The sequence below is a fragment of the Nymphaea colorata genome, chromosome 1 (genome assembly GCF_008831285.2).
Source record: "Nymphaea colorata isolate Beijing-Zhang1983 chromosome 1, ASM883128v2, whole genome shotgun sequence".
In the NCBI taxonomy this organism is placed as follows: Eukaryota; Viridiplantae; Streptophyta; class Magnoliopsida; order Nymphaeales; family Nymphaeaceae; genus Nymphaea; species Nymphaea colorata.
In genome coordinates, this window is record NC_045138.2 from 13,957,487 (window position 1) to 13,980,740 (window position 23,254).

The following is a 23,254-nucleotide window of genomic DNA, read 5'->3' on the forward strand; positions in this document are numbered from 1 at the left end:
CCTATAGATATGGATTCATATCAAATTATTTATTTTTAAACATGTATCCCATATTCTATACTCTTACATTTTTAAAGTTGGTCAAATTCGATTCAAAATTCAGATTTAGATATAAGTGTATATTTCGGACTCGAAGTATGAAATTGGATTTTGGCATCGAATTCAGATGCGACTTTTCTTAGTTCTTATTAGAATGCACGTTTGTGAATATCCACAAAAGCGAATACGGTTAAGGGTAAATTAGAGTTGAATCCGATCAATTGACATTCCTACTCATACACCAAAGAGATATTATGCTGGCTAATAATGAAAGACCTCCTTCACCAAAAGCTTAAACAACTAAGTTAAGCCCTTTAGGACAATGTAAAACTAAAAGATAATTTATGAATATTTTTCATTTAGGAATGAAATCTTTTTAAAATTAGAAATGAAAGGGTAAGAATAGAATATAATTTATGAATCTTTTCATTTAGGAAAAAAAACTTATTACAACTCGGAAATAAAAAATATAGGATTAAAAAATAATTTATTAATATTTCATTTAGGAAAGAAATCTTATTGACAATTGAAATTCAAGAAGCTGGTAATACATATATAAAATGGAAAATCCACCTCAGGCGCCACCACTATTTGTGGGGATGTTAAAGAATCCCAAGCTTCTTTGGGCATTCATTCATAGATCTACTCCATTCTCCCTTTAAATATTATATTTAAAGTGTTTTTTGAAATATAACCTAAGCAATGTGATCTTAAAGATAGGTTGATGTACAACATATAGTACATCGATTATTTTTTTGGTTTTAATAGTGTTTTATAATAAGAAAAAATGAATGGCTCTCAAAGCATCAAAATTTTGGCAAAAAAAAATTTCGTAAAAACAACTAGATTCAAAACATGCTTTATATCAAAATAATTTTCATAAATATATTAGGATGTTTATCTTTTATTTAAGATAACTTTTTAGCAAAATATAAAAGGGTTTGACAATTGTACTCCTGTCTATGGTGAGGCGGCCATCCAGTTTAATCGGGTCTGGTTTCTTTCATGTAGTAACCGGTGTTGGAGTTTAACTCAGCCTGAAGCTAGCCTTGGATTGTTTGTGGCATTTACAGTTTGTTCCCAACGACGGGCAAGATCATGTGTAGCTTATACGAAGCGAGTATGCAAAGTACTCGGAGGACATAAATATGGTTGGTAGGTTTTATGTGCATAATTTTGGAATCAAAATGAAAGCCTAAAGGTGCAATCTGTTGGATTCCTTGGAAGCCATATCAGGATGAAGACTGTGTGTTACCCCCATTCTTTAGGTTGTAGAAGTAGAGAACAAATTAGACATCATCTAACAAGGCAGGAGGAAATCTTGAACAATTCAGGGGCTCAGTCGTATAATAGTGTGATATTCTTGGCAAAAAAGCATGAGATGAAAGATGCAAAAGATCATCTTAAAATGAAATACAAGCCTATGGTTCCATTCATGTTGTTGCTGGAGGAACATGTTTCTCTTTTTAGTTTTAATAGATAATAAATGGATACTCTGCCTGAATTTCCTATAATGGTGCTGAAGTAGTTTATCCATCAATGGCATTACGACTTAAAAGATGCTATGGTATCTATAAGCTTGACTGCAATAAAGAACAACCATGGTCCAGGAAAGCTGTGAACTAATAATAAAAGGATATGTTGGCTAAAGTAGAGATATTGCTTGCAAAAGGTATGGGTTTGCAATTAAGCTGGATTATCTGCTTGATTTTCTATCTTACTTAAAAATCAAAAGAGAAATTGGTCCTTGGCTACAGGTATATTCCATAAATCCCTTGTGTGTGTGTGTGTGTGTGTGTGTGCGTGCAGTGCTCACTTGTAAGTTCCTTGAGCAACCGTGTGGGACTCATGAATTTTCTCCCTTAAATATGGAAAGAAAATGACTCGTTACTGGTTTATTTTTCAGTTGTCTACCACAGATCTAGAGGTAAAGGAGAGGTGGTTCAACTAACTAGTCAATATATAGATACAGTCGATAGAAACTAGCAGTGAACTATACTAACTTCTTTGCTGATTCACATAAAGAATACTGCTCTTACTAGCAATGCGGACGTTAGTAAACCGGGTGGTAAGAGCAAAGAAGTTAGTAAAGCCCTCGTATAGTTCACTGCTAGTTTCTTTCAGCTGTATCTATATATTGACTAGTTAGTTGAACCACCTCTCCTTAGCTCTAGATCAGTGGTAGACAACTGAAAAATAAGCCAGTAATGAGTCATTTTCTTTCCATATTTAAGGGAGAAAATTCATTGGTTTCCCTCTCTCTCTTTCTTTACGATTGAGCTCACTGCTGTGAGAGAACTCTCTAGCATATCCTGGAATCTTGCCAAATCCTTGCCGCCTTTTCTTCAGCGACGGTGCTCGAGCATCCCGTATTCATCAGTCAGGAGAGGAGCAACTGCCAACAGCGGAATCGACCTCATCGGAACCACACTAGCCATCTTCTTCGCTTTCTCTACGCCATCTTGTTTTCTTTTCTTTTCTTTCGTTCGGACATGTGTTCTTTTGCGTTGCTTTGAAAATATTCTTTGGAATCGTGGTGAATTTGCAGTCTTCATTAGCTTGCGTCGGTCTCCTGAAGACGTGAGATACGATTTCAAGGTTCTTGATTAAGTTTATGAAGTAGGGAAATAGTTGAATTCTTGATATTTGGGCTGTCTGTAGTGGAACAGGCAGTTTCCCTTTTTTATTTTCAATCGACTGCTCAGTAAACGATTTCCAGGAATTGAATTCGATCTTTCTGTTTCTCTTTCGAAGTTTTTTTTTCTCTTTTTGTCCCGTAATGTCCAAGTGAAGCGTTTGTTTCCGGTGTCAGATTTTATGAATCTTTGAGTTCTTTTCCAGTCTTTTTTTTTTTAATGTTTTTTCCATTCGCATCGGTTATTTTCTCTTCCGGCTTAAACAAGGAACCATGAATGGCAACTATTTAACAACCGTCTTTGTAAGTCTCCCGACAATCTTGGAACTAAATTTCAAAAGCGGGGCATTACATAAATGGTTTGAATGTTTACGGGGTTTCAGTTGGATGCTGGATTCGGATTCATAATTGATTATGAAGTTGCTTAGCAATTAAATCTGCATTCCATCAATAATAATAACATCCAGATTTTTTTATTTGATCCAAGGAGTGATTCTTGGTCCATAGTTAGCCATTTTCGAGTCAATCCGTTAACTTGATGGCTCAATCAACTGATCTTAGTCGGAATCACAGGTTTGTCAACTATGCCATAAGCGGTGGTATCACAATTGAATGGTGCCCGTCCACTCAAAAGGTATCTTCCATTAGAAAAAAATTTAAATAGTTTTAATTATAAGTAAAAAAGTATACCCCAAAAAAAGAAAAGATTGTTTTTCTTCAATAATTGAGGTTCTTCAAATACGCTTGCCAGAAAATCTGAAGACTATAAAACATGTCTACATCAATATAATTTATAAAACTTTGTTGCTTGTGTCGGTTTAAAAAGGTTAATTTACACGTGACTAAACGCTGATAAGTGTTGAACCATACGAATGGAAGAATGTATCTCCCCCACATTTCTTATTGGCCGCAACATGAAGAAGAACTGATGGGAGCTAGTGCACATTATGCAATGACGTGACATTACAAGAAAACGACGCTTTTTTTCAGATTTCATGGAATTGACTTGTAAATGAGTTACAACAAAGGCTACGCCAAGGTCAAGACCATTAAGTCCCCGGAATACATGTAATATGCAAAATTAGTTTCCAAAAATTTATTTTTAGGTTAATCAATTCAAGTTTTTGAATTTAAAAGATGTGTTTGTTTACAATATAAAAAGTGCACCATCCAAAGTTTAACTTAAGGAACTTTTTATCCAATCTATTTTTATGTGAAACATTTGAAAACCTCAAAATTTAGTTTGTTCAGTTCAAAAGAACCTAGTGTTTACAAGAAGTGGGTTCCCCAAAAACAGATTTTGTCAAATGGTGACACAGGAGAAGCAACACTATAAGATTCTACGCGGCAAAATAATAACGAAAGACTGTTTTTTTGGACGCAGTTTCGCTGTCAACCAGCCTTTGTCTTTTAAAAAAACTGACATTTATGATTTTCTTGATTTGCTATCGACAGTTGTACATTAAAATAGTAGTTTACTGTCGCCTTCAGTTATAATTAAAATATGAGTCATATAAAAAATAAAATTATTTTTATTTTATAAAAAAGGAATCTGGACATTAATGTTCACCACATGTGACCACTTAGTTTGGTTTGGGGCTTCCTTTTGCACAATTGTCAATAAAACTGGGCGGTGTATAAAAAATCAGAAACACAGAGCGCAGTTCTTAGGATTATAGACGAAACGGAAGGTCCGCAACCGAAATTTTCCCGCGAATAAACTCAAAAACAGGATCTCTCCTGTGTCCCGCTACAAAGACAACAATCCTGTAATCACAAGAAACAGGGTTTCCCTCCCTCTCTCTCTTTCTCTATGATTGAGCTCACTTCTGTGAGAGAACTCTCTAGCATATTCTGGAATCTTGCCGAGTCCTTCCCGCCTTTTCTTCATCGACGGTGCTCGAGCATCCCGTCCGTATTCATCAGTCAGGCGAGGAGCAACTGCGGAATCGATCTCATCGGAACCACACTAGGCATCTTCTTCGCTTTCTCTGGGCCATCTTATTTTTGTTCCCAAGATTCTTTAGGTACCCTTGTTTTCTTTTCTTCCGTTCGGATATGTGTTCTTTTGGGTTGCTTTGAAATATTCTTTGGAATCGTGGTGAATTTGTAGTCTTGATTAGCTTGCTTCGGTCTCCTGAAGACGTGAGGTACGATTTCAAGTTTCAAGGTACTTGATTAAGTTTATGAACTTGAGAAATAGTTGAGTTCTTGATATTTGGGCTGTCTGTAGTGGAACAGGCAGTTTCCTTTTTTGATTTTCAATCAGCTGCTCAGTAACGATTTCTAGGAATTGAATTCGATCTTTCTCTTTCTCTTTCGAAGTTTTTTTTTTTGGTCCCGTAATGTCCATGTGAAGTGTTTGTTTCCGGTGTCAGATTTTATGAATCTTTGAGTTCTTTTCCAGTCATTTTTTTATGGTTTTTTTCCCATCGCGTCGGTTATTTTCTCTTCCGTCTCTAACGTGAAAGAAAGTATTCCAGTTTCTTTAGTCGTTGCATTTTCCGTGTTTCTTTTGCGTGGACATTTTCGCGGTTGGTTTTCCTTCTGGAAGACGCTAGGTTTAATCGGAAGCGTATGCTTTTCTTTTTAAGTATTTTCTGATGCTATCTTAGTGTTTCATATTTGCTGTCCTTTCATGGAAACGATTGAATTACGGCTGTTTCTCTGTTTATTTTGCATGGGTTAACTGAAACCCTCTCGATATTGAAACAATTGAATTACAGCTGTTTTCTCGTTTATTTGGTATGGCTAGTTAATTTTAAATCCTCTCGATCGATCTTTGACCGGTAGGTGCATAGAAAAAAAAGGGGGAGAAGGACAGCAGGAGGGGGATGAAAGGAAGATCAACGGTTCATTGAGGATCACGGCTAGGTTTTCGAACCTCACAGTAAACCGAGGCCTGAATCTTCACAACGGTGTGAAGATTCAGACGCTCGGACTGTGCACTTGGCCGAGTCAGACTTGTTTCTTTACCCCGACGAGCAACGGGGATCGAAGGGGCGCAAAAGATCCAGTGAAATTGGTTTCTGGAAGTAAGACTGAAGTTCCAAGGGTATGGAAGCAGGTGGAGCGTCTGTGGAAGCCAAGCGGAATGGAATTGTCGAAGCAAGTGAAAAATCAAGCGGTTTAGGCAGTGATCGTTTTGAAGTAGAAGGCAGTTTTGGCTCCGGCAGAGAGTCGGTGAAATCCTTTGTAACGGCAGGCAGCCAGTCATTCAATTCAACAAGTGGGTTCGTGAATTCATCAATAAGGGGATCATCACCGAAGGGTAAGTTGTTTGTTCAGTAGTAATGTTGTTGCCTTTGCGTTTTTTGTCAGAAGGGATAAGGATGTCTTTCCGTATTTCCATATCGTCAGAGGCACTGATGGAACTATCTGAATGGCCAGCGAAAAGACACGACAGCTACTTTTGCTGTACACAGAGGTTGAATTATCATGGTGGTCCTTGAGTCCCACATCAAAGTTGATTTAACTGAAAAACAACGAGGACCAATAAGAGGAAAGGATGCAACCCAAAAGAACTGGAAACTTCATGTTAAAAGACAAATTAAAGGAAAACATTAGGCTGTTAATAACGTGTGAAATAATGCTGTTCTTTTTTAACAATGTGAAGAAGAGACATGGTACATGTCTGATATAGGTTTAAATAGGGATTTCTCCCTGTGATCAAGAAATTCTGTTTTTTCCCCTTCAATAGTGTTCAATGAGTAACAAATCCAATTAATGGGTTTCTTGATTATGGAATACATGTGTTGTGGTGTCGATCTTGGGATGACCTTCTGGAGCATCTCCTAACCAAAAAACTATATGATGTAATGTGAAAAATTATATTTAAAATACAAACGCATGTCTAGCATTCAAGATGAAGCACAAGAAATCTTAGTTATCAGTAATATATTCTTCTCTGAGGTGACTATAATTCATCAATTGATATTTATCTTTCAAGGCTTGGAGCACTGCAAAACAGCACCTGTAAGCTCTGTTCCGTCCAGAACATTACTGTCGGATGCCCATGACTTTGCTCTATATAGGTCTAAGACAGAGAGAAGAGACCATCAGAGGCTCGATTTGAGACTAGACAGACTGCTAGAACGTGAAAAGGTATGTTGCAGATATGGTACTTCCCCTTTAGCATCTGAATTACCACTGTGAGTGTGCATGTGCTTGACTACATGCATGTGCATGCCTTCACGAGTATGTGCAAGGCACATGCAGTAGGGCATGTATGCATGTTTCTGTTGTTAGCTGGAATTTCTGAAGAACAAAGATGGGAGAGAATTCGAAGGTTCTTGCCTTTCAATGGTGGCATGTCTGCACTGGCACTTGGAAGGATTTATGGCCCATTTACAACATCTTTTCTCTTTCGTATAGTAAATAATTGTTCAGGAATGCATAGATGAGATTGGTGTTTTTATTTCTGGGGTTTCATCAAAGAAATATCTCTCCTACATGTTAGCTAGTGTAAGTTCTCAGTGCATGTTCATCTTAGTTCATGCTGTTCTTTCACAATTTCAGCCTTTGAAATGACTGAGGTAGCACACGATCTATGCTTAGGCAGTTAGGTTCAAGCTGTGGACATCTGTCTCATTTTTAACCACTTGTGATGAATATCTGTTCCTTTTCTGGATAAGGCTTGATGTGATGAATTTCTTTCTTAGTTTTAGGCAGTTCCCTTGAGCAGTAAATAACAAAATTTGGAACCAAAGAGAAATTTCTTAGTATCAGCAGTTTAATGATTCAAGTGTGCTTGTATATGCAAGCTAATCTTATTTCCTGTGACTATCAGAAAAAGATTATTGAGCTTGTCAAAGTTCAGAAGGATGGGACTGTGGAGGTTGATGTTACCAAAAATGCACCTGTAGCATCTGAACTGCTAGAGCTTGATGCTGTTGATGCAGCGCCAATTGATGTTGGAAGGAGAACCACTGAATCCCACAAAACAATTCCGAAGTTAAACATTGCCATGCTTGTTGTTGGTACGAGAGGGGATGTGCAGCCTTTTATAGCTATTGCGAAACGTCTTCAGGTTCACTCTCCCTGCTTGATATCATGGCCTTCTTTTTGTGCTTATGAAATACTTATGTTAATTACATGATTTCTTTTTTCTAGAACTTCACTACTTATCAAATTCTTCCCATTCTGTGAACTAAATTGTTTGATGTTGCTTTTTGTTAAGATTCGAATTGTTTGGTTTAAATTTTTAAATGAGTGAAATGGTGCAGCTGTTGTAGTTCTTGTGCTTACTCTGCCCTTGAAGTAGTGCATCTGAAACAACTTGGTATCCATGAATGTGAAGCCTACTTAATTCCCATTATTCTTATAACTTGAGATGAACTAAATAATTGAAACTTTACAAGCTCAGAGCAATAGAAAAAGATGCAAGAGACTGTATATGTGATTGATCATTTGCTTTTGGGCGTTTGACTTTATTATTAGTTAACCCCTTGTGATTGTGTGTCGATTGTTGAACAACTGATTTCCTCCCTTGGAGATATGAATGTGCTTAGTACTGCATGTTATATTATGTTAGCAGGTTGATTTGGCATGGAGAAAAACTTTTATTTCATCATGTTTATCATCATATACTTCTGAACATGCTGATGCCTGATGGTAATACAAGATATTTCCCTGAGGAAGAAGTTATTCATGCAGATTGTGCCTGCAATTCTCCAATCTGATGCATTCTTCTTTCTACTCTAAGCCTCCATGTATTTGTTGTTGGCTTGGTTAGATATTTTGTATATTTCATGATTCCGTCCAGTTTTATGTTGGATGAAATGCTATGTAATTAATGTTCTTGTTACTTCAGAGGCACGTCATTTTCTGATTACTTTTCCAATTTTCTACAAATAAGTGACAATAATCCTGGTTACTTCAGATGAAGGAATGTTTTTCTGCCATATTTTCTGAATAACTGTGTATTCACATCTTCACAAGGTTGATAGCTGTTTTATATATGAATTACTTGTGGTTCTAGGAAGAGTTGAAAGTTGATCTTCATGCAGGAGTTCGGTCATCATGTTAGGCTAGCAACTCATGCTAATTTCAGAACCTTTGTGAAATCAGCTGGGATTGATTTTCACCCTTTGGGTGGTGATGCACGAATTTTGGCAAGATGTAAGCAGTCTTTTATACGCTGATCTGTTAGTTGGTTCATTTATGTATTTTAACCAATGCCTCTTTTTTTGATGCATGACATTTCCATCATATCACTGGTCAGATTTTTCATCTGGATAATAATTGAATTGATGATAACTTTGAAATATTCACAGATATGGCAAAGAATAAAGGTTTTTTGCCATCTGGACCAGCAGATATATCTCTTCAACGGAAGCAAATCAGGGCTATCATCGATTCATTACTTCCAGCTTGCACAGAACCTGATATTGATTCTGGAACTCCTTTTAGTGCTCAGGTGATCATTGCGAATCCTCCTGCTTATGGTGAGTTCTTAGTTCTACTGTCTCCTGGACAATTAACTTCCATCTATGGATTATATTGTCTTCCGATTTACTTTTGTTCATTATCATAGCAAGAAGTAATTAATGGGGGCATGCACATGCACTGGAGCATGTGGCTTGGTGGTTGGTGCAGTAATTGTGGTGGCATGAAGCGGTTATAATGATTTCATAGATGGATTAGTTGTCCCATAAGAACTAGGGATCCATGTGTTCTTTCCCATCTCACGATGAACATGTGGTCTATTTCATTCTCTTTTTGAGAACCAAATAAGCTAAAAGTTAAAATTATTTTCTAATAGACAAAGAATGAATCGGACAAGGAATGATGATAATTGATGGCAAGTGACTGGAAGAGAAGGAATCAGATAACTATATCAGGGGACTGCATGTTCATTTCAAACTGCCAACATTACACACCTAGTTATGGAGTTTAATAAAGAACTTACACTGTTTGGATGGAGGCAAAAAAAGTTACTAAGGGGCCGTTTGATGGCCAGAAAAAAAAATTCTGGAAAAAAATTTCTAGAAAAAAATTTCTGGAATTGAAGAAACGGAAAAATTTTTCCGTTTTTCCAAAACCAGTTTGTGTTTGTTATGGAGGAATTATTTTTCTAGAAAAAAATTTCTTTGTTTGATGGGAATGGTGAGGAAGAAGGAGGAAGAAGAGAAGGAGGGAGGAGGAAGAAGGGAGCGAGAGAAGAAGGAGGGAGAAGGGAAGAAAAGGACAGAGAGGAAGAAGGGAAGAGAAGGGAGGTGGACAATGGTGAGACTCTCTCTCACTCTCGCGCTATGGCCAGAACCCTCATTGAGGGTTTCTGACGGAGAGGGTTTTAGACGGTTTGAGTCCCTCTCGAAAAGGGATTCAGACCGTCTGAAACAGTCTGATGTCTGAATGCCTCTCGAAAGAGGGATCCAGACAATCTGAAACCCTCGACGCCCTCTTTCTCCGACTTCAAGCAGCAACGGTGGCTGCTCAAGCGTCCTCCGACTTCCAAAACGCTCAGGCAGCGTCACCGAGTCTTGCGACCATCCTGGTGATGTGCCCTAGCTTTTTCCGTGTCTGCGAGCACGCGGTTGAGGCGGTTCTTCCCTTCTTCCTCCCCGTCCGTTCTTCCCTTCTTCTTCCTCCTCCCTTCTTCCCTTCTTCTTTCCTCCCTCCTCCTCCTTCCTTCCCTTCTTCCTCCTCCTCCCTCCTTCCCTTCTTCTTTCCTCCCTCCTCCTCCTTCCTTCCCTTCTTCTCCCCGTCTGTTCTTCTCTTCCTCCCTTCTTCTCCCCGTTCTTCCTCCCCATCCGTTCTTCCCTTCTTCTTCCTCCTCCCTCCTTCCCTTCTTCTTTCCTCCCTCCTCCTCCTTCCTTCCCTTCTTCCTCTTCCCTCCTTCCCTTCTTCTCCTTCCCTTCTTCTTCCTCCCTCCTTCCCTTCTTCCCTTCTTCTTCCTCCCCATCCATTCTTCCTGCCTCCTCCAACGGTCACAAAAAAATTTCTGGAAAAATTTCTCCACCCCTCTGGCTGGAGAAATTTTTCCTGAAATATTTTTCCAGAATCATCTCCAACGGTCCAAATTTTTTTTCCATGTTTGATGAAATTGAAAAGTTTTAAAAAATTGAATTTTTTTTCCTGTTGAACAGTGCTTTTCCTGCCAACCAAACGCCCCCTAAAGGATGGAAAGGGAAGGAAAAGAAGGGAGGGAATTAATGATGGAGAAGGGAAGGGGAGGAAAGGAAAGGATTGCCAAATAGCATGTTTGTGTAGCTATTTAAACGAAAGGGAAGGAAAACAATTAAATTTGTTTACAATAATGCCCCTAATAAATAAATAAATAATATATATATATATATGTATATATATCTCCCCATCTCCACAATATGTATAACTCTCTCCTAAATAATTTTTTTATTAATTGTAATAATTTGATTGTACATTTCTCTCTCTCCCTCTCTCTCTACATAAGTGGGCCAATGCAACCATCCAGGATCGTTAGGAGGACATCTAGAGATTTGGTCAATGCACAGCTCTCACATGACTGTATTGGATATGAATGTGGACCAATTATAGTGCTAAAAGATACATTTCTTACCTGTACATATGGTGGTAAGGAGACTATGACTGATTGTACATATATTTTGACGTCTTTACGTTACAATATCATTAATACATTTTTTACTAAAACTGTGCCCAAAAGTGTGTTTAGGTGAAAAAAAGTCCTAATTTTTAAGACCAAAACCTTTGATCATGCAGTCGAAGGCACAACTAGTAAATTTGACATACGTGAGAAAATGATAGATACAAATAAAAGCACATGAAAAGAAGTTATGTGAAGATGATTGAACAAGAAATATTAAGAATATAAGGAAGAATGCCTCATTTACTGACTTATTTCATAAGAAACTCTAAGCTGAAATATTAAGAATATATTGAACAAGATGATTGAACAAGAAATATTAAGAGTATAAGGAAGAATGCCTCATTTACTGACTTATTTCATAAGAAACTCTAAGCAGAACGACACATGAGTCTGTTTTTCTTTTTTCTTTTGTTCTCTTTTTCCTTGAGGTTTGATTATAGAAAGCATGGGGCTGCATCAGTAGCCCCTTTGATGTTACCATCGGGCATTCAAGTCTCATCCAATATAACGTGAAAAGTGGCTACCACTGCAGCGTTTCATCCCCCTTTTTATGTTGCTCAATGGAGTCTTTGCCTGACGAAAACATCGTCAGGCATTAGCCGGACTGAAGAAATGGAAAACTGGCTGCCTGAGCCCCTTTCACGTTGTCACCAATAATCTTCTCAGCAAAGCACCCAACTGTGAACATTGAAACATCTCTCGTTAGAGTAAAATTGTCTCTTGTTAGAAACCTTTTTCCTTTCTGTCCTAAATTCTCCATTTCTGGAGGGATTGGAGATACACTATTTTTCCCTCTCCTATCCAAACCTTTCCCTTCCCTCCTTTAAAATTAGCTATCCAAAGACAAGATGGATTCTACTTTCCTTTCCTTTGTATCAGTTCCACTCCATCCAAATAGGGAGTTAGAGAAGCAATGGCTTGACTGAGTTGTCAAGGTTATTCTATCACAGAGTCTTGCGATGAACAGAAGAGAATAAATAATAAAGTTACAGGCCTCTGTCATTGATTGACGAGAGATTTAAAGAGAATACGTGAATTATCACTGTACCTTATTTGGTGAGGGACTATATTCTACAACTACCATGTTCTGTCCCTGTATGTACGTGGTTTTCATTTTTCAGTCCATAAACAGAATGAATGAAACCATCAACAGTTTGAAGAGGTTTCCTCTTCCACCACAATAACACAGTAACTGTAGTCTTCACTGTTTCTGTTATGGGAGGCAGCGTTTGCCTGTCTTAGGGTAAAATGGTGACAGAATATGTCATGCATACTTAAGTGGCTGTCTTATTGAGCAATGTACCATATGCTGGATATTGCATCATGGTTATCAAAAGCTTTAAAGTGAAATTTCAGATATTGTCTGGCCTTTCACAAGAAAATTTTACTCCAATTTCATTTTATCGTGCAGCCATTGACCAAGAAAAGCAGGAAGTAGGTTATAGCTTGAAGAGTTGAACTTCAAAGTTCTGCAACCTGAAGGAAAGATTCGTGGCTTGCGATTTCTTGTTCTGCTTTAGCCTTTGGGGTCTAGAAAAGAGAAGACATGCTAAATTTGCTTAAAACTTGCAGAAAATGATGACAACTAAGATAAATCTTCTAAAGGAACATATATTGGTCTTAGCTCCTAGCTATTTAAGACAATAGTGTAATAGCTGGGTGCATCTTTACGAGACTGAGTTTAATATGTTTGTGCTTAAGATCTCGTTATGAATTTATGCAGGGCATGTCCATGTAGCTGAAGCCCTTGGGGTACCAATTCACATTTTCTTTACCATGCCATGGACGTGAGTTCAAATTCTATTCATTCTGCTTTTTTTCTTGGTATTGTTTTAGTTTGTGAGACATCTGAATATTGTGCGGCCATTAGTAGGTGTAATGAATTCCAGTTACCCAATTATTTTTTTGGGAACCATTTGTCCAGAATCAATCTGAAGCCACATCGTAGCAATCACTGGTGGTTGAGTGGTACTAGTGGAACAAAATCACTAGCACATGGAATTGCAAAAAAGAGGCATACAGGAATGGAAAGCATGTTTTAGCTGGTTCTCTGCAAAATCACAAAATCACATGTTGGGTTTTAAAAATCTTCCATCCCTGAGTCATATGCATATTTAGGAGTTGTGTGGATGAGAGCTCTCACCCTTTCGAGGGGAAAAACTGCAATTTGAGGCCGGATTTTTGCATGCGAGATTGTTCTCACATTAGAGAAAGGGCTTTCTCATTTTGTGCATAGGAGGTATTTTTCACCATGAAAAATATATAATATTGCCTTTCTACCATGTATTTATGCTATCTTGAAAAGAAATGACTTTCAATGACCGCACATAGCAATTGTACATGTATGTTTAAGTCGACAATGGATTGAAAATCATGTAAATTTTGTAAACAACCGAGTGCTACAAGGATCTCTAGATTGAGACATCATTTAGTTGCAAGTCTTGCGACACATGAAGATGTTATGCAGGGCACCTCTAGGATTTGTGGAAGGCTATAAAATTTCAGTGCCAAGGATACTGGATGCAGGTTGACCTTATGAGCTTGGAGCACTTTGTTAATACTGGATGCATGTGCCAAAGAAGAACTTGCTGCTATGATGAACGATGATTTGGCATTCATGTTTTGTACTCATGTGAAATTGACAATGGTTTGTTACTTTGTTTATTTTTCATATGATGGTGCTTTTCCTTGGTTTCCCCTGATTTTTACGGTAATTTGTTCTGAATTTCTTATTTGTTCATAATTTGACAACTTTTAACAGATTCATGTTATGTTGCATGTTTCACAACATTGCAATTGATGACTATATTATGGCTGTAACATCTTCTTGATCGAAATAAAATAGTGACTAGAAGAAAGAGGTTAAACTTTAAAGAATGGAAAATGCAGATAATGTGTTTCCTACATGAATGACAGGAAGATCTCTGCTTTTTCTAAAAGTTCAATGGTGGATGGAAGTTGTTGACGATTTTTTTCTTTTAGCTTCCTGCCTCATCTATTGGTTGTTGAGTGCTAGATGTCATTATTAAGATTGTTCGCCTTTCGCTATGTAGACTCGAAGAAAAACTTTTTTCGAAGGCATTGATATGTTCTTTTACTTGTATTTTCTCATAGGCAGGCCAACACACGAGTTTTCTCATCCTTTGGCACGGGTACCTCAAAGTGCTGGTTATCGGGTATGCATTTTTTACATGATCCGAACAGTTTGACTTACAAACCTATGCTGTGCTTTCCCCAAACTTTTAGCATGATAATCTGCATGTATTCATTGTTTATGATTCTAGAGCTTCTGAATTGTATGTGAACTCCTTTATTTGATTCTAGAATTTTAATGTCTGCTTATTGCTTATACTCTTACCCAGCTCTCATATCTTGTCGTGGATGTGCTTATATGGTGGTTTATAAGAGACATGATAAATGACTTCAGAAAGAAAAAGTTGAAGCTTCCACCAATTGCATACTTTAGCACATACCATGGATCAATTTCGCATTTGCCGACTGGATACATGTGGAGTCCACATGTTGTGCCAAAGCCAAATGGTGAGTCTCTCTTTTCCCTTGTTTTTTAACGACACCTAGGTAGGTCAAACATGACAAATTCCACCAAGCATGTTGGTATCCATGGAGTCAGAAGGTGTTCCATTATCCTGAAGCTTGACTGTTAAGTTCATTGATATGTTCGTTTGGTGCATTTCATTCATGGCAGGAGCTTTTTCTACCTGAATTCTTATGTTTCATTTGCTTGCCTTGGTTGCGTGAGTTAAACGAAGAAAATGCTCCACAAATCAAAGGAATTCCATTGCAAAGGAAAATTGGGCTTGTCTTAAATCTTCTATTTCTCAAACAAAAGATTAGAGCCCTTAAGAAGGCTAAAAACCCTAGATCTGAATTGAATCTTAGATTTGTAAAACAAATAGATCCAAACCCAAAAAGATTAAAAACACCCAAATAAGATTAAATAATATTTATCCTAAAATTCTGAATGGATAATGGATCCAAATCTAGGATCCAGCCCACTAAGCCACGTTGGGTGTTGGCAGGAAGGGTGCAAGTGCAGATTTGGGGCATGACTTAGGTACTGGGTAGGTATGAGGGTTCATTGGAGGGTATGGATTTATTGTCTGTGGTACATGAGGAAGTAGGTTTGGCTCGATTGGATATGGAGGCCATTTGCTAGACTAGACGCTGGATCCAAATGGGGATAGGTGTGGGCCTGAACCGAGTTGCGGGGTAGACGGCCTAGGCACGAGCTTGACCAGCTGTCCAGATGAGCAAGGGTCTGGTCTTGATCGGTCCGAAACTACGCAGAGGTATCGTTTGGTGGATCTGAATTGGGTCTGAGGCGATCTGGGATTGGACTGAACAAAATGTTCTGGATCTGAGTTAGGAGTAACTCTAAATCAAATCCTCCTGGTTGGGTTGGTTAAGGCTACAGGGTTCAAACCCATACCTGGCGCGGCAGACCCAAAAATTTGTCTGCAGCCACCTAGAACTGGATCTGCCGGGGCTGTAAGGTTAAGAGGAGCCGATTCGGATCCATTAGAGGACCCGAATTGGCCAAATGGGCCCGCCAGCGGGACCGGGTCTATGTGGTGGCCCGAAGGGCTGCGAACGGGTCGGTGCGGCCATCGGGGCAGCAGCCTGGCCCCTCCGCTAGAGTTGGGGGCGACCGGTGGTCGCCGTCCGACCTGCGCACAACTGGCGGCGCCACACCAACCACTGGGAGGTTGTCGACCGGCTGGAAGATGTCGCCAGCAGTTCCCCTGAGCAGCGGCAGAAATGGTTTTCCGCGTTGTTTGTTTCCGGCGATCGTTCTCCCTTCGGGCAGAGCTGTCGGAGGGGAAGGGATTAGCGAAGGAGGCGCGGCAGATGGTGAAACGGCGCCGGCCAACGCTTCTGCTGACGGCGGGAGATGAAGGAAGCCAGTGTAACACTAAGTCAACCCCGCCACCCCCCAACCAGGACGTCCTTGTCAGAGTCCGGCGGCAGACATAGGCCGACAATGAAGGGTGACCCCCTCTTTCCATTGATAGACTCAGGGCTTGGCGCCCTGTGTTGGATTTTTCCTCTTTCGATTACAGTCGTCTGCCCTGGGTTGTCAGTTTGGGTTTCTCTTCGCTTTTGTTGTTTGTCAAATTCAATCAACCGTTCTCCATTGTTATTCAGATTTCCTTGTTCGAGGCCAGCCGACTGCTTATCCCTTTTCTTTATCTGATCGTCAAACTCATCCAGTTGCCTCGTCAGAGCAGCTAGAGTTTTGTTCCTGCGTACGTGATTTTTTTTATTTGCTTTTTCCAGTTGAGCATATTTTCCTCGGTGCGTGCCTGTTAATCATGCATTTTGTTTATTCTGTTCATTGACTCGATCAGGCGAAAGACCAGGTCTTCGAGCCTTTTTCCTGGATGCACGAGATTGTTCCTCAGAACGTTGGCCGTTACGAAGATTGAGGGGACACCTGGTTCTCACACCAATCTGACACAGTGATTGGAGGGTTGACTTTAATCGTTCCAGGAAGGGTACCAAAAAATGGAAACAAAACAATGCACGAGAAATCAACAGAATTCAATTGCAAAGGAAAATAGGGTTTTCTTATTTTTTACTTAGCTTAAAAAAAAAAAGATCCGGTTAAACCCTAAATCCGAATTGGATCTTGGATCCTCAAAATAAAGAGGTCCAAACCCAAAAAAGTTTAAAACATCTAAGATTAATTCATGTCGTCCTTAAGATCCTAAATGGATCCATGTCTGGGATCCAGCCCACTAAGTGACTAACCCATGCTGCATCAATGCTTAGGTTTCATTTGCTTGCCTTGGTTAGATTGAGTTGAAGACTAATGCAGTATATCCACTGTCAGTAGAAGATCAAGAAAGTTGATTACTTTTAAATTCTTTCGCTTCATGCTTTCTGTTTAGTAGGCGTTTAAATGTTCTGTTACACTGTCTAAGAGATTTTCCCTCTACATGTCACAGTTAAATGATTGAGTTAGCTTGTGTAAGTCATGGAGCCTGCATAACTGTTGCCATTTAATTCCATATGAAGCATGTTCCAGCATGTGCTTTTCGGTTGATATGCATTCAGTCAACTACTCACTGGTTTTTATGAACCTTGCTACAGACAATTGGTGGTTGGTTGCTTGCTATATATTAATTGTTTCCCCACCATTTGTGTGTGTGAGTGATTAGTCAAAATATTAAAGCTTATTCTTGTTATTTTATGCATTTATTGCTTCAACTCTATGTGCAGATTGGGGTACCCAAGTGGATGTTGTTGGATACTGTTTCTTAAATCATAGCCTCAACTATCAGCCGCGGGAAGAGCTTTTACAGTGGATACAAGCAGGCACAAGACCAATATATATAGGGTTTGGTAGCATGGTAGGATTGTTTTTTAAACAAGTCAAATTTCATTAGATGAACACGTACAGTTAATGTGAATCTATTGTGATGGTGTCACAAGAAATGATGTTCTTTATTAGTAGCCCAATATCTAATTATGATTTTTTTTTTTGGTACTGTTTCTTCTTGATTAGTCTGATATCCAGATATTGCTTTCAGGTGCACTGTGTTTTAATTTTTGATTTCATGATCATATGTGATTGTAGAACAGATTAATGTGTTCACAGTACAAACCGCCAACACTTACTATATTGGAAAAATTTTCAGCATGTTTATCTATAATCATGTACAAAATAGAGAGAGAAATTAGGAAAACATGGGATGCTTATTTCTATGTGGTTAAGAAAATTGAGTGAGATCATGATTGCACATTTAAAAGGTGAAATCCCTTAACACCATTAGAGAACCATGAGAAGGGTTGTGTTGTTTTGGCAGGACAGTGTCTTTTACAAAGAGTGGAGCCCCTTAATCCATTTTTTCAGCAATTACAACATATTCTCTAAAATTTCTGTTGCACAAACTCTGGGAAATGTTGATGCCCTGTCATGTACAGGGCATTGATGGGGGTGTCGCAGACGTGTCCAGCACAAATGTACGTGCCCTAAAGAACAATATCCAATAATGTGTGTAGTGTGCCCAAGTTGCTTCCTTTTATGTCATTTTCTATTTACTTATAAGAGGCTCTTGTGAAACAAATTACATAGCACATTCATTAAACAACTCGTAGATGCATTGTAACTGTTTGTTTCTGTTGTGAAGCCACTTGAAGATGCAACAAAGACAACAAGTATCATTCTTGAAGCCCTTAAGGATACAGAACAAAGGGGATTAATTGATAGAGGATGGGGCGGCCTTGGCAATAGTAAGTTTTTTTTAGTTATTTTGTCTCTCAAGTGTTGCCCTGTTGATTTACGTGGATTTAGCAGTCATAGATTTTCTTTTGAGACATTTGCTTTGTGAATGGCCTTCTTTGAGGCAATGGCTTTCTCATGAATCCTTTAAAGGGCTTGAGCTGGTGCTTATTTCGGAATGAGTCCTAACTTAAGTGTGACTGTTATGCTGTTCAAAAGATAGGTTTATCAGTTACTGATCATAAGAACTTGCATGGACTGATACACCATCTGTTCATCCCATGCATCGTAATCTAAGAGTCAGAAATTACCATTGAAATCTTTAGTTTGTCATTTATGTGTTTTTCTTGTTAATGCATCATTCTTTAATTTCAAATCTGGAAAATGCCTATAGATACCATAATGGATATTATTGCCTTGAAAACATTTCTTCTGAAACAAAAGTACATTGTGCTTCAAGGGTTTCATGTTTGATTTCTGCAAAAGGCATTGTATGTAAGTTCTCATATGTACAAGAACCTCTTTTATTGCATATTTTTCTAATATGTAAGTTATGACTTGGGTTCTTTGATGGATATTGGACATTGAAAGGTTGGAATATTCATATATCTATACATTGAACGTGCACTGTATCCTCTGTCCGATGTAGGTACAAACAGAATGTTAGCATGGATTTCTAGACAATGTGCTGTGTAGTAGTGATATTTTAGTGTTTTATAGAAATATCATATCTGAATGATTCTTGTGATCCTCCTGAGTTCATGAATTTCGATTATTGTCCAGGGAGGTGACACAAGGATTATAGTTATTGTGTTTGGAAGAATATGATCCTAGACACAATTCTGACTGATCGTTATCCATGCACACTCTTCAACCCTTGATTTCTTACTCCTTACAGAATAACTGAAACACCTAGACATTGTGGCTATTAATGCATCAAGCCACCAGGATCAAGCGTTATCCTCAACTTGATGGGTCCAGCTTCATGAGTACCAAAGACTGACGTCTAGGTTTTGAAGTTGATAGCTAATAACTCCAACCTCAACCTTTATGCAGCCATGGGACTGTCATTAGTATAAATGCATTGCTTACAGAGTTTCATGTTGCATTACATTGCCATGCTGTTTCTGAAACTACTGGTGGTGTAGATATTTTATGAGCAACGTTAGCATTTGGATAAGATCACTTCTGGACACTTCTGGACGCTGTTGTTAATATTGGTGCATATTGGCCCATATCAGCTATTATGCGTTGTATTTGCAGGCTGTTGATGCAGTAATATGGCCCCCTTCCAGGATAAGCTGATAGGAGGCCATCAGCCCATATCAGTTAATAAAGCCTGCATGGGAAAGGTGAACTAATGAAAAAATAATTGAAAAATAGCTTAATTGTTGAAGGCTGATATGGACGGATGTATATCGCTGATGCACATCTGTTTTGAGGGCGTCTGATATGATTCAAGAAACTGAGGTTCACAACATTGCTTCTAGTGTTCTGAGTCTTCTATTATTTCCTCAACAAAAATTGGTCATGGTTGTTGAACAGACTGCCAGCATAATTGATCTGGGACAATTTTGTTCAAGAAGCTATTTCGCAACCGTGTTTTATTGTCCTGTTTTCGTATATCAATTTCAAATGGAATTATTTATTCACTTTAATGGTCATGTTGTTAAATTCCATGTTGGTCTTAATGCTTCATGAATTCATGTTGTTTTGTATGAGGTTTCCTTAAATCAATCCATATTCGTTTATACTCTTTTTTCAGCTCCAGAAGTTCCAGACAATGTTTTTTTTCTTGAAGACTGCCCACATGATTGGTTATTCCCTCAGTGTGCTGCAGTGGTGAGATGCTTTGCTTTCACGTTCACTTTCAGATAAGTTGCAATTTGCAACTGTGATTAAGGAAAACACGTGCAGTGAAGTCCTGTTATTTATTGTTAAGATAGATGCATGACCTGTACGTATTGAGGTTCACCATCTATGACATTAGTCTTTAGTTGTCCTATGATCTTGTGAAATACTATCCATTTACCTCAAACAACATTTACACCTTCCTGTTTTCTGAAATCTGTTCATTTAAACTTGTAGGTCCATCATGGAGGTGCAGGCACGACAGCTGCAGGATTAAGAGCAGGGGTGAGAGCAACTTTAAGAACTTTGTTTTGACTTTTGAGCCTGCTGAAATGCATCTAACTGAGGTGTTTCAAGCCAAAGTTCAAAAACTGTTAATTGAATGTAATCCAAATGAGAAAGCTTGAACCGATTATGAAGGCAGAGAGATCACAAAGAACATGACAAACATAAACATATGATCGATTAATTATTAAAATTCACTACACCAAGTATTGGAGATTATGACTGAGGACAGGATAAATCACTTCAAACTCATGATCTCCACACGTGCTATTTTTCATTTTCTCTAGCAAGCTTCATTCTATCAAAAAACTTTCCAATGTGGTGATATCATCTTGGTAACGGAGTTGGACTTTTATCTGTTTAATCATCCCATGATTGGAACCTTTTCATTCATTCTCTAGAATGCTGTGTCAATATACACTCAAAATATTCTGTCTAGCTTTCAGTACTGGATTTGATAGTTTATATGATGGGCCATTTATTTCACCTAGTTTATTTTCTTTACAGTGCCCTACAACTATTGTGCCATTTTTTGGTGACCAGTACTTCTGGGCTGATAGAGTCCATGAGAAAGGAGTCGGACCTGCACCAATACCTATTTTTGAGCTTTCTGTGGAACGGCTGTCAAGTGCAATCAAATTTATGCTTGATCCGGAGGTAATATAAGAGGACACTCTCCCTATCTTGGTTGCTGCACCTTATTTATGTTGACCTCGGTGTTGTGTTGCAGGTAAAACAACTAGCATTGGAACTGGCAAAAGACATTGGAAATGAAGATGGTGTTGCCGAAGCCGTAAATGCTTTTCACCATCATTTGCCACCAGAATTGCCATTGCCACCCGTTGCCTTGGAGGAAACGGGAAATCCCTTACAGTCGATAATGCTGGCCTTGGAGAAGTGGTGTTGCCTGCCTTGTATCTCTTAGCTGTGTTCTTGATTTGAAGAATTTGGTATGTATTCTTTTGTTGTTCTTTCATCACCTGGTTTTGAAGGTTTTTTGTATATGTATTTGTATGGAGTTTGTCACAATAAACATGGAAGCTCCTAGGTGCTTCTTGTCAAGAATTTCAATTATAGAAAAATTTCTCCTTTTGTTTCTGCTATGATGTAAAAGAATGTAGATACTGGCCTGAAAATGATTCATGATATTGTTTCCGCTATTGAAAGTTGTGTCACTTCTGGGGTGGGTTTCAAATTTTTATTGAATTTCATATTCGATGTCAGTAGTTGGCGCAAGCATCATTGTCCGAATGAGTATGGACATTGCAGGGGTTGCTGATTGATATGGAATTGTTGCCTATAATTATGAGGGTTATCCTCCCTTTATTTTATTTATGAAACACCTAATAGAACGAAAGAAAAACTGCTTGGTAGTTAACTTTAGTACCGGCCAGCATTGCTTTTGCTGTGTCTCTTTTTGCCTCTCTCTTTAGTTTGCAAATACAATTTGGTGGCAGAAGTTAACTTTAGTACCGGCCAGCATTGCTTTTGCCGTGTCCCTTTTTGCCTCTCTCTTTAGTTTGCAAATACAATTTGGTGGCAGAAGAATTGTCCTCCTTTTGGTTATGGACTGTGTTGGCATTGGGAGGTGTTTAATCAAGGAGCTTTTCAAGCTTGCACATAAATTAGGGATGTCAATAAATATTGTTTAGATCCAATATTCGATAGCTTTAAGAAAAAAGTCAAATGTAGAAAAAATTTTAACATCCAATTAAGAAATGGGATATGATTTGGATTTGAGAAATTACACGCGATTCGATTTCATTTAAATGAAATTTCATTTTAAATAATTGCCCCATATTCAATGTCTACATTTTGAAAGTCCACTCACAATATGTTTTACTGCAGTATTGGTTTGGTGTAAATGTCGGATTCAGAATCAGATGTGAATTTAAAAATTCGATTCGGATATGATTCATATTGTGTGATTTCGGATTTTGATGGGTATAAACTTTTCTTCGTTCATAGTTGGATCGGAGCTCGATATGGTTAAGAAGACATTTGAATTCAATCCGATCCATTAGGCATCCTTAACAAGAACAATAAAAAGTACTTCAGGCCCGAACGCTCCATATAATGGTAAATTAATGAACCAATATAACTACCTGGCTGGGTGCTTGGACGTAAGATTTTCCATGTAATGGAGGTCGTATTCAAATTTTGAAGTGCATTTCTTGGAATAAACTGATATGCCTAATCTCAGCTTATTAATAAAAAAGGCTAAGGTAACTAAGAAATTTCTACAACAAAAGTCTTAATACTACTCTTTAGAAAATATTGAGTAAGAAAGCAAAGATCAATTGTCATTAGCCTTCTCTTTGTAGTTTGGATCCGCGTAACCTCTGTCTGCTAAAAGAAATAAATAAAATGTTTTAAAATATCTTTGCGCTCTTAATATCATAACCAAACTTGAAGTTGGTCATGCCTTCAAAATATCGTTCCGACATTTGAAATGCCTCAATAAATGAAATTTACAAGCTAATAGGCTAGTAGAATAAAACCGTCAAAAAGCTTTTAATTGTTATTATTTTCTATAGCCTTAGTACTGTAGAGATATAATTAGACCAAAGTTAGTCATATTTAGATTTCAAACATACTTTGAATGCCTCTT

The 23,254-nt window shown here is 38.2% G+C and overlaps 1 protein-coding gene across 4 annotated transcripts; it reads left to right on the top strand.

Annotated features, from left to right (window-relative positions):
* Positions 1 to 4,411: 4,411 nt before the first annotated feature.
* On the top strand, positions 4,412 to 21,818 carry LOC116253158 (sterol 3-beta-glucosyltransferase UGT80B1). 4 transcript variants are annotated; one of them, XM_031627936.2, is made up of 15 exons: positions 4,414 to 4,701; positions 5,468 to 5,945; positions 6,624 to 6,778; positions 7,464 to 7,703; positions 8,683 to 8,794; positions 8,950 to 9,120; positions 12,985 to 13,048; positions 14,380 to 14,437; positions 14,624 to 14,801; positions 17,505 to 17,635; positions 18,416 to 18,518; positions 20,273 to 20,349; positions 20,596 to 20,643; positions 21,151 to 21,300; positions 21,374 to 21,818. In XM_031627936.2, the coding sequence occupies exons 2-15, from the start codon at positions 5,732 to 5,734 to the stop codon at positions 21,566 to 21,568; spliced, it is 1,896 nt and encodes a 631-aa protein (XP_031483796.1). In that variant the 5' UTR covers positions 4,414 to 4,701; positions 5,468 to 5,731; the 3' UTR covers positions 21,569 to 21,818. The 4 variants fall into 4 exon arrangements, 3 of the variants coding, with proteins under 3 accessions (XP_049933460.1, XP_031483796.1, XP_031483800.1); XM_050077503.1 differs by lacking the exons at positions 20,273 to 20,349; positions 20,596 to 20,643; positions 21,151 to 21,300; positions 21,374 to 21,818 and adding an exon at positions 19,771 to 20,266 and having other exon boundaries at positions 4,413 to 4,701; XM_031627940.2 differs by lacking the exons at positions 4,414 to 4,701; positions 5,468 to 5,945; positions 6,624 to 6,778; positions 7,464 to 7,703 and having other exon boundaries at positions 8,677 to 8,794.
* Positions 21,819 to 23,254: the final 1,436 nt, after the last annotated feature.

Excerpts from the sequence above, each read along its gene's own strand:
- LOC116253158 (XM_031627936.2), top strand. The coding sequence starts at position 5,732 with ATGGAAGCAGGTGGAGCGTCTGTGGAAGCCAAGCGGAATGGAATTGTC. Across the intron at positions 7,704-8,682 it reads CTATTGCGAAACGTCTTCAG|GAGTTCGGTCATCATGTTAG; the intron begins GTTCACTCTCCC and ends ATCTTCATGCAG. Across the intron at positions 20,644-21,150 it reads CTGCAGGATTAAGAGCAGGG|TGCCCTACAACTATTGTGCC; the intron begins GTGAGAGCAACT and ends TTTTCTTTACAG.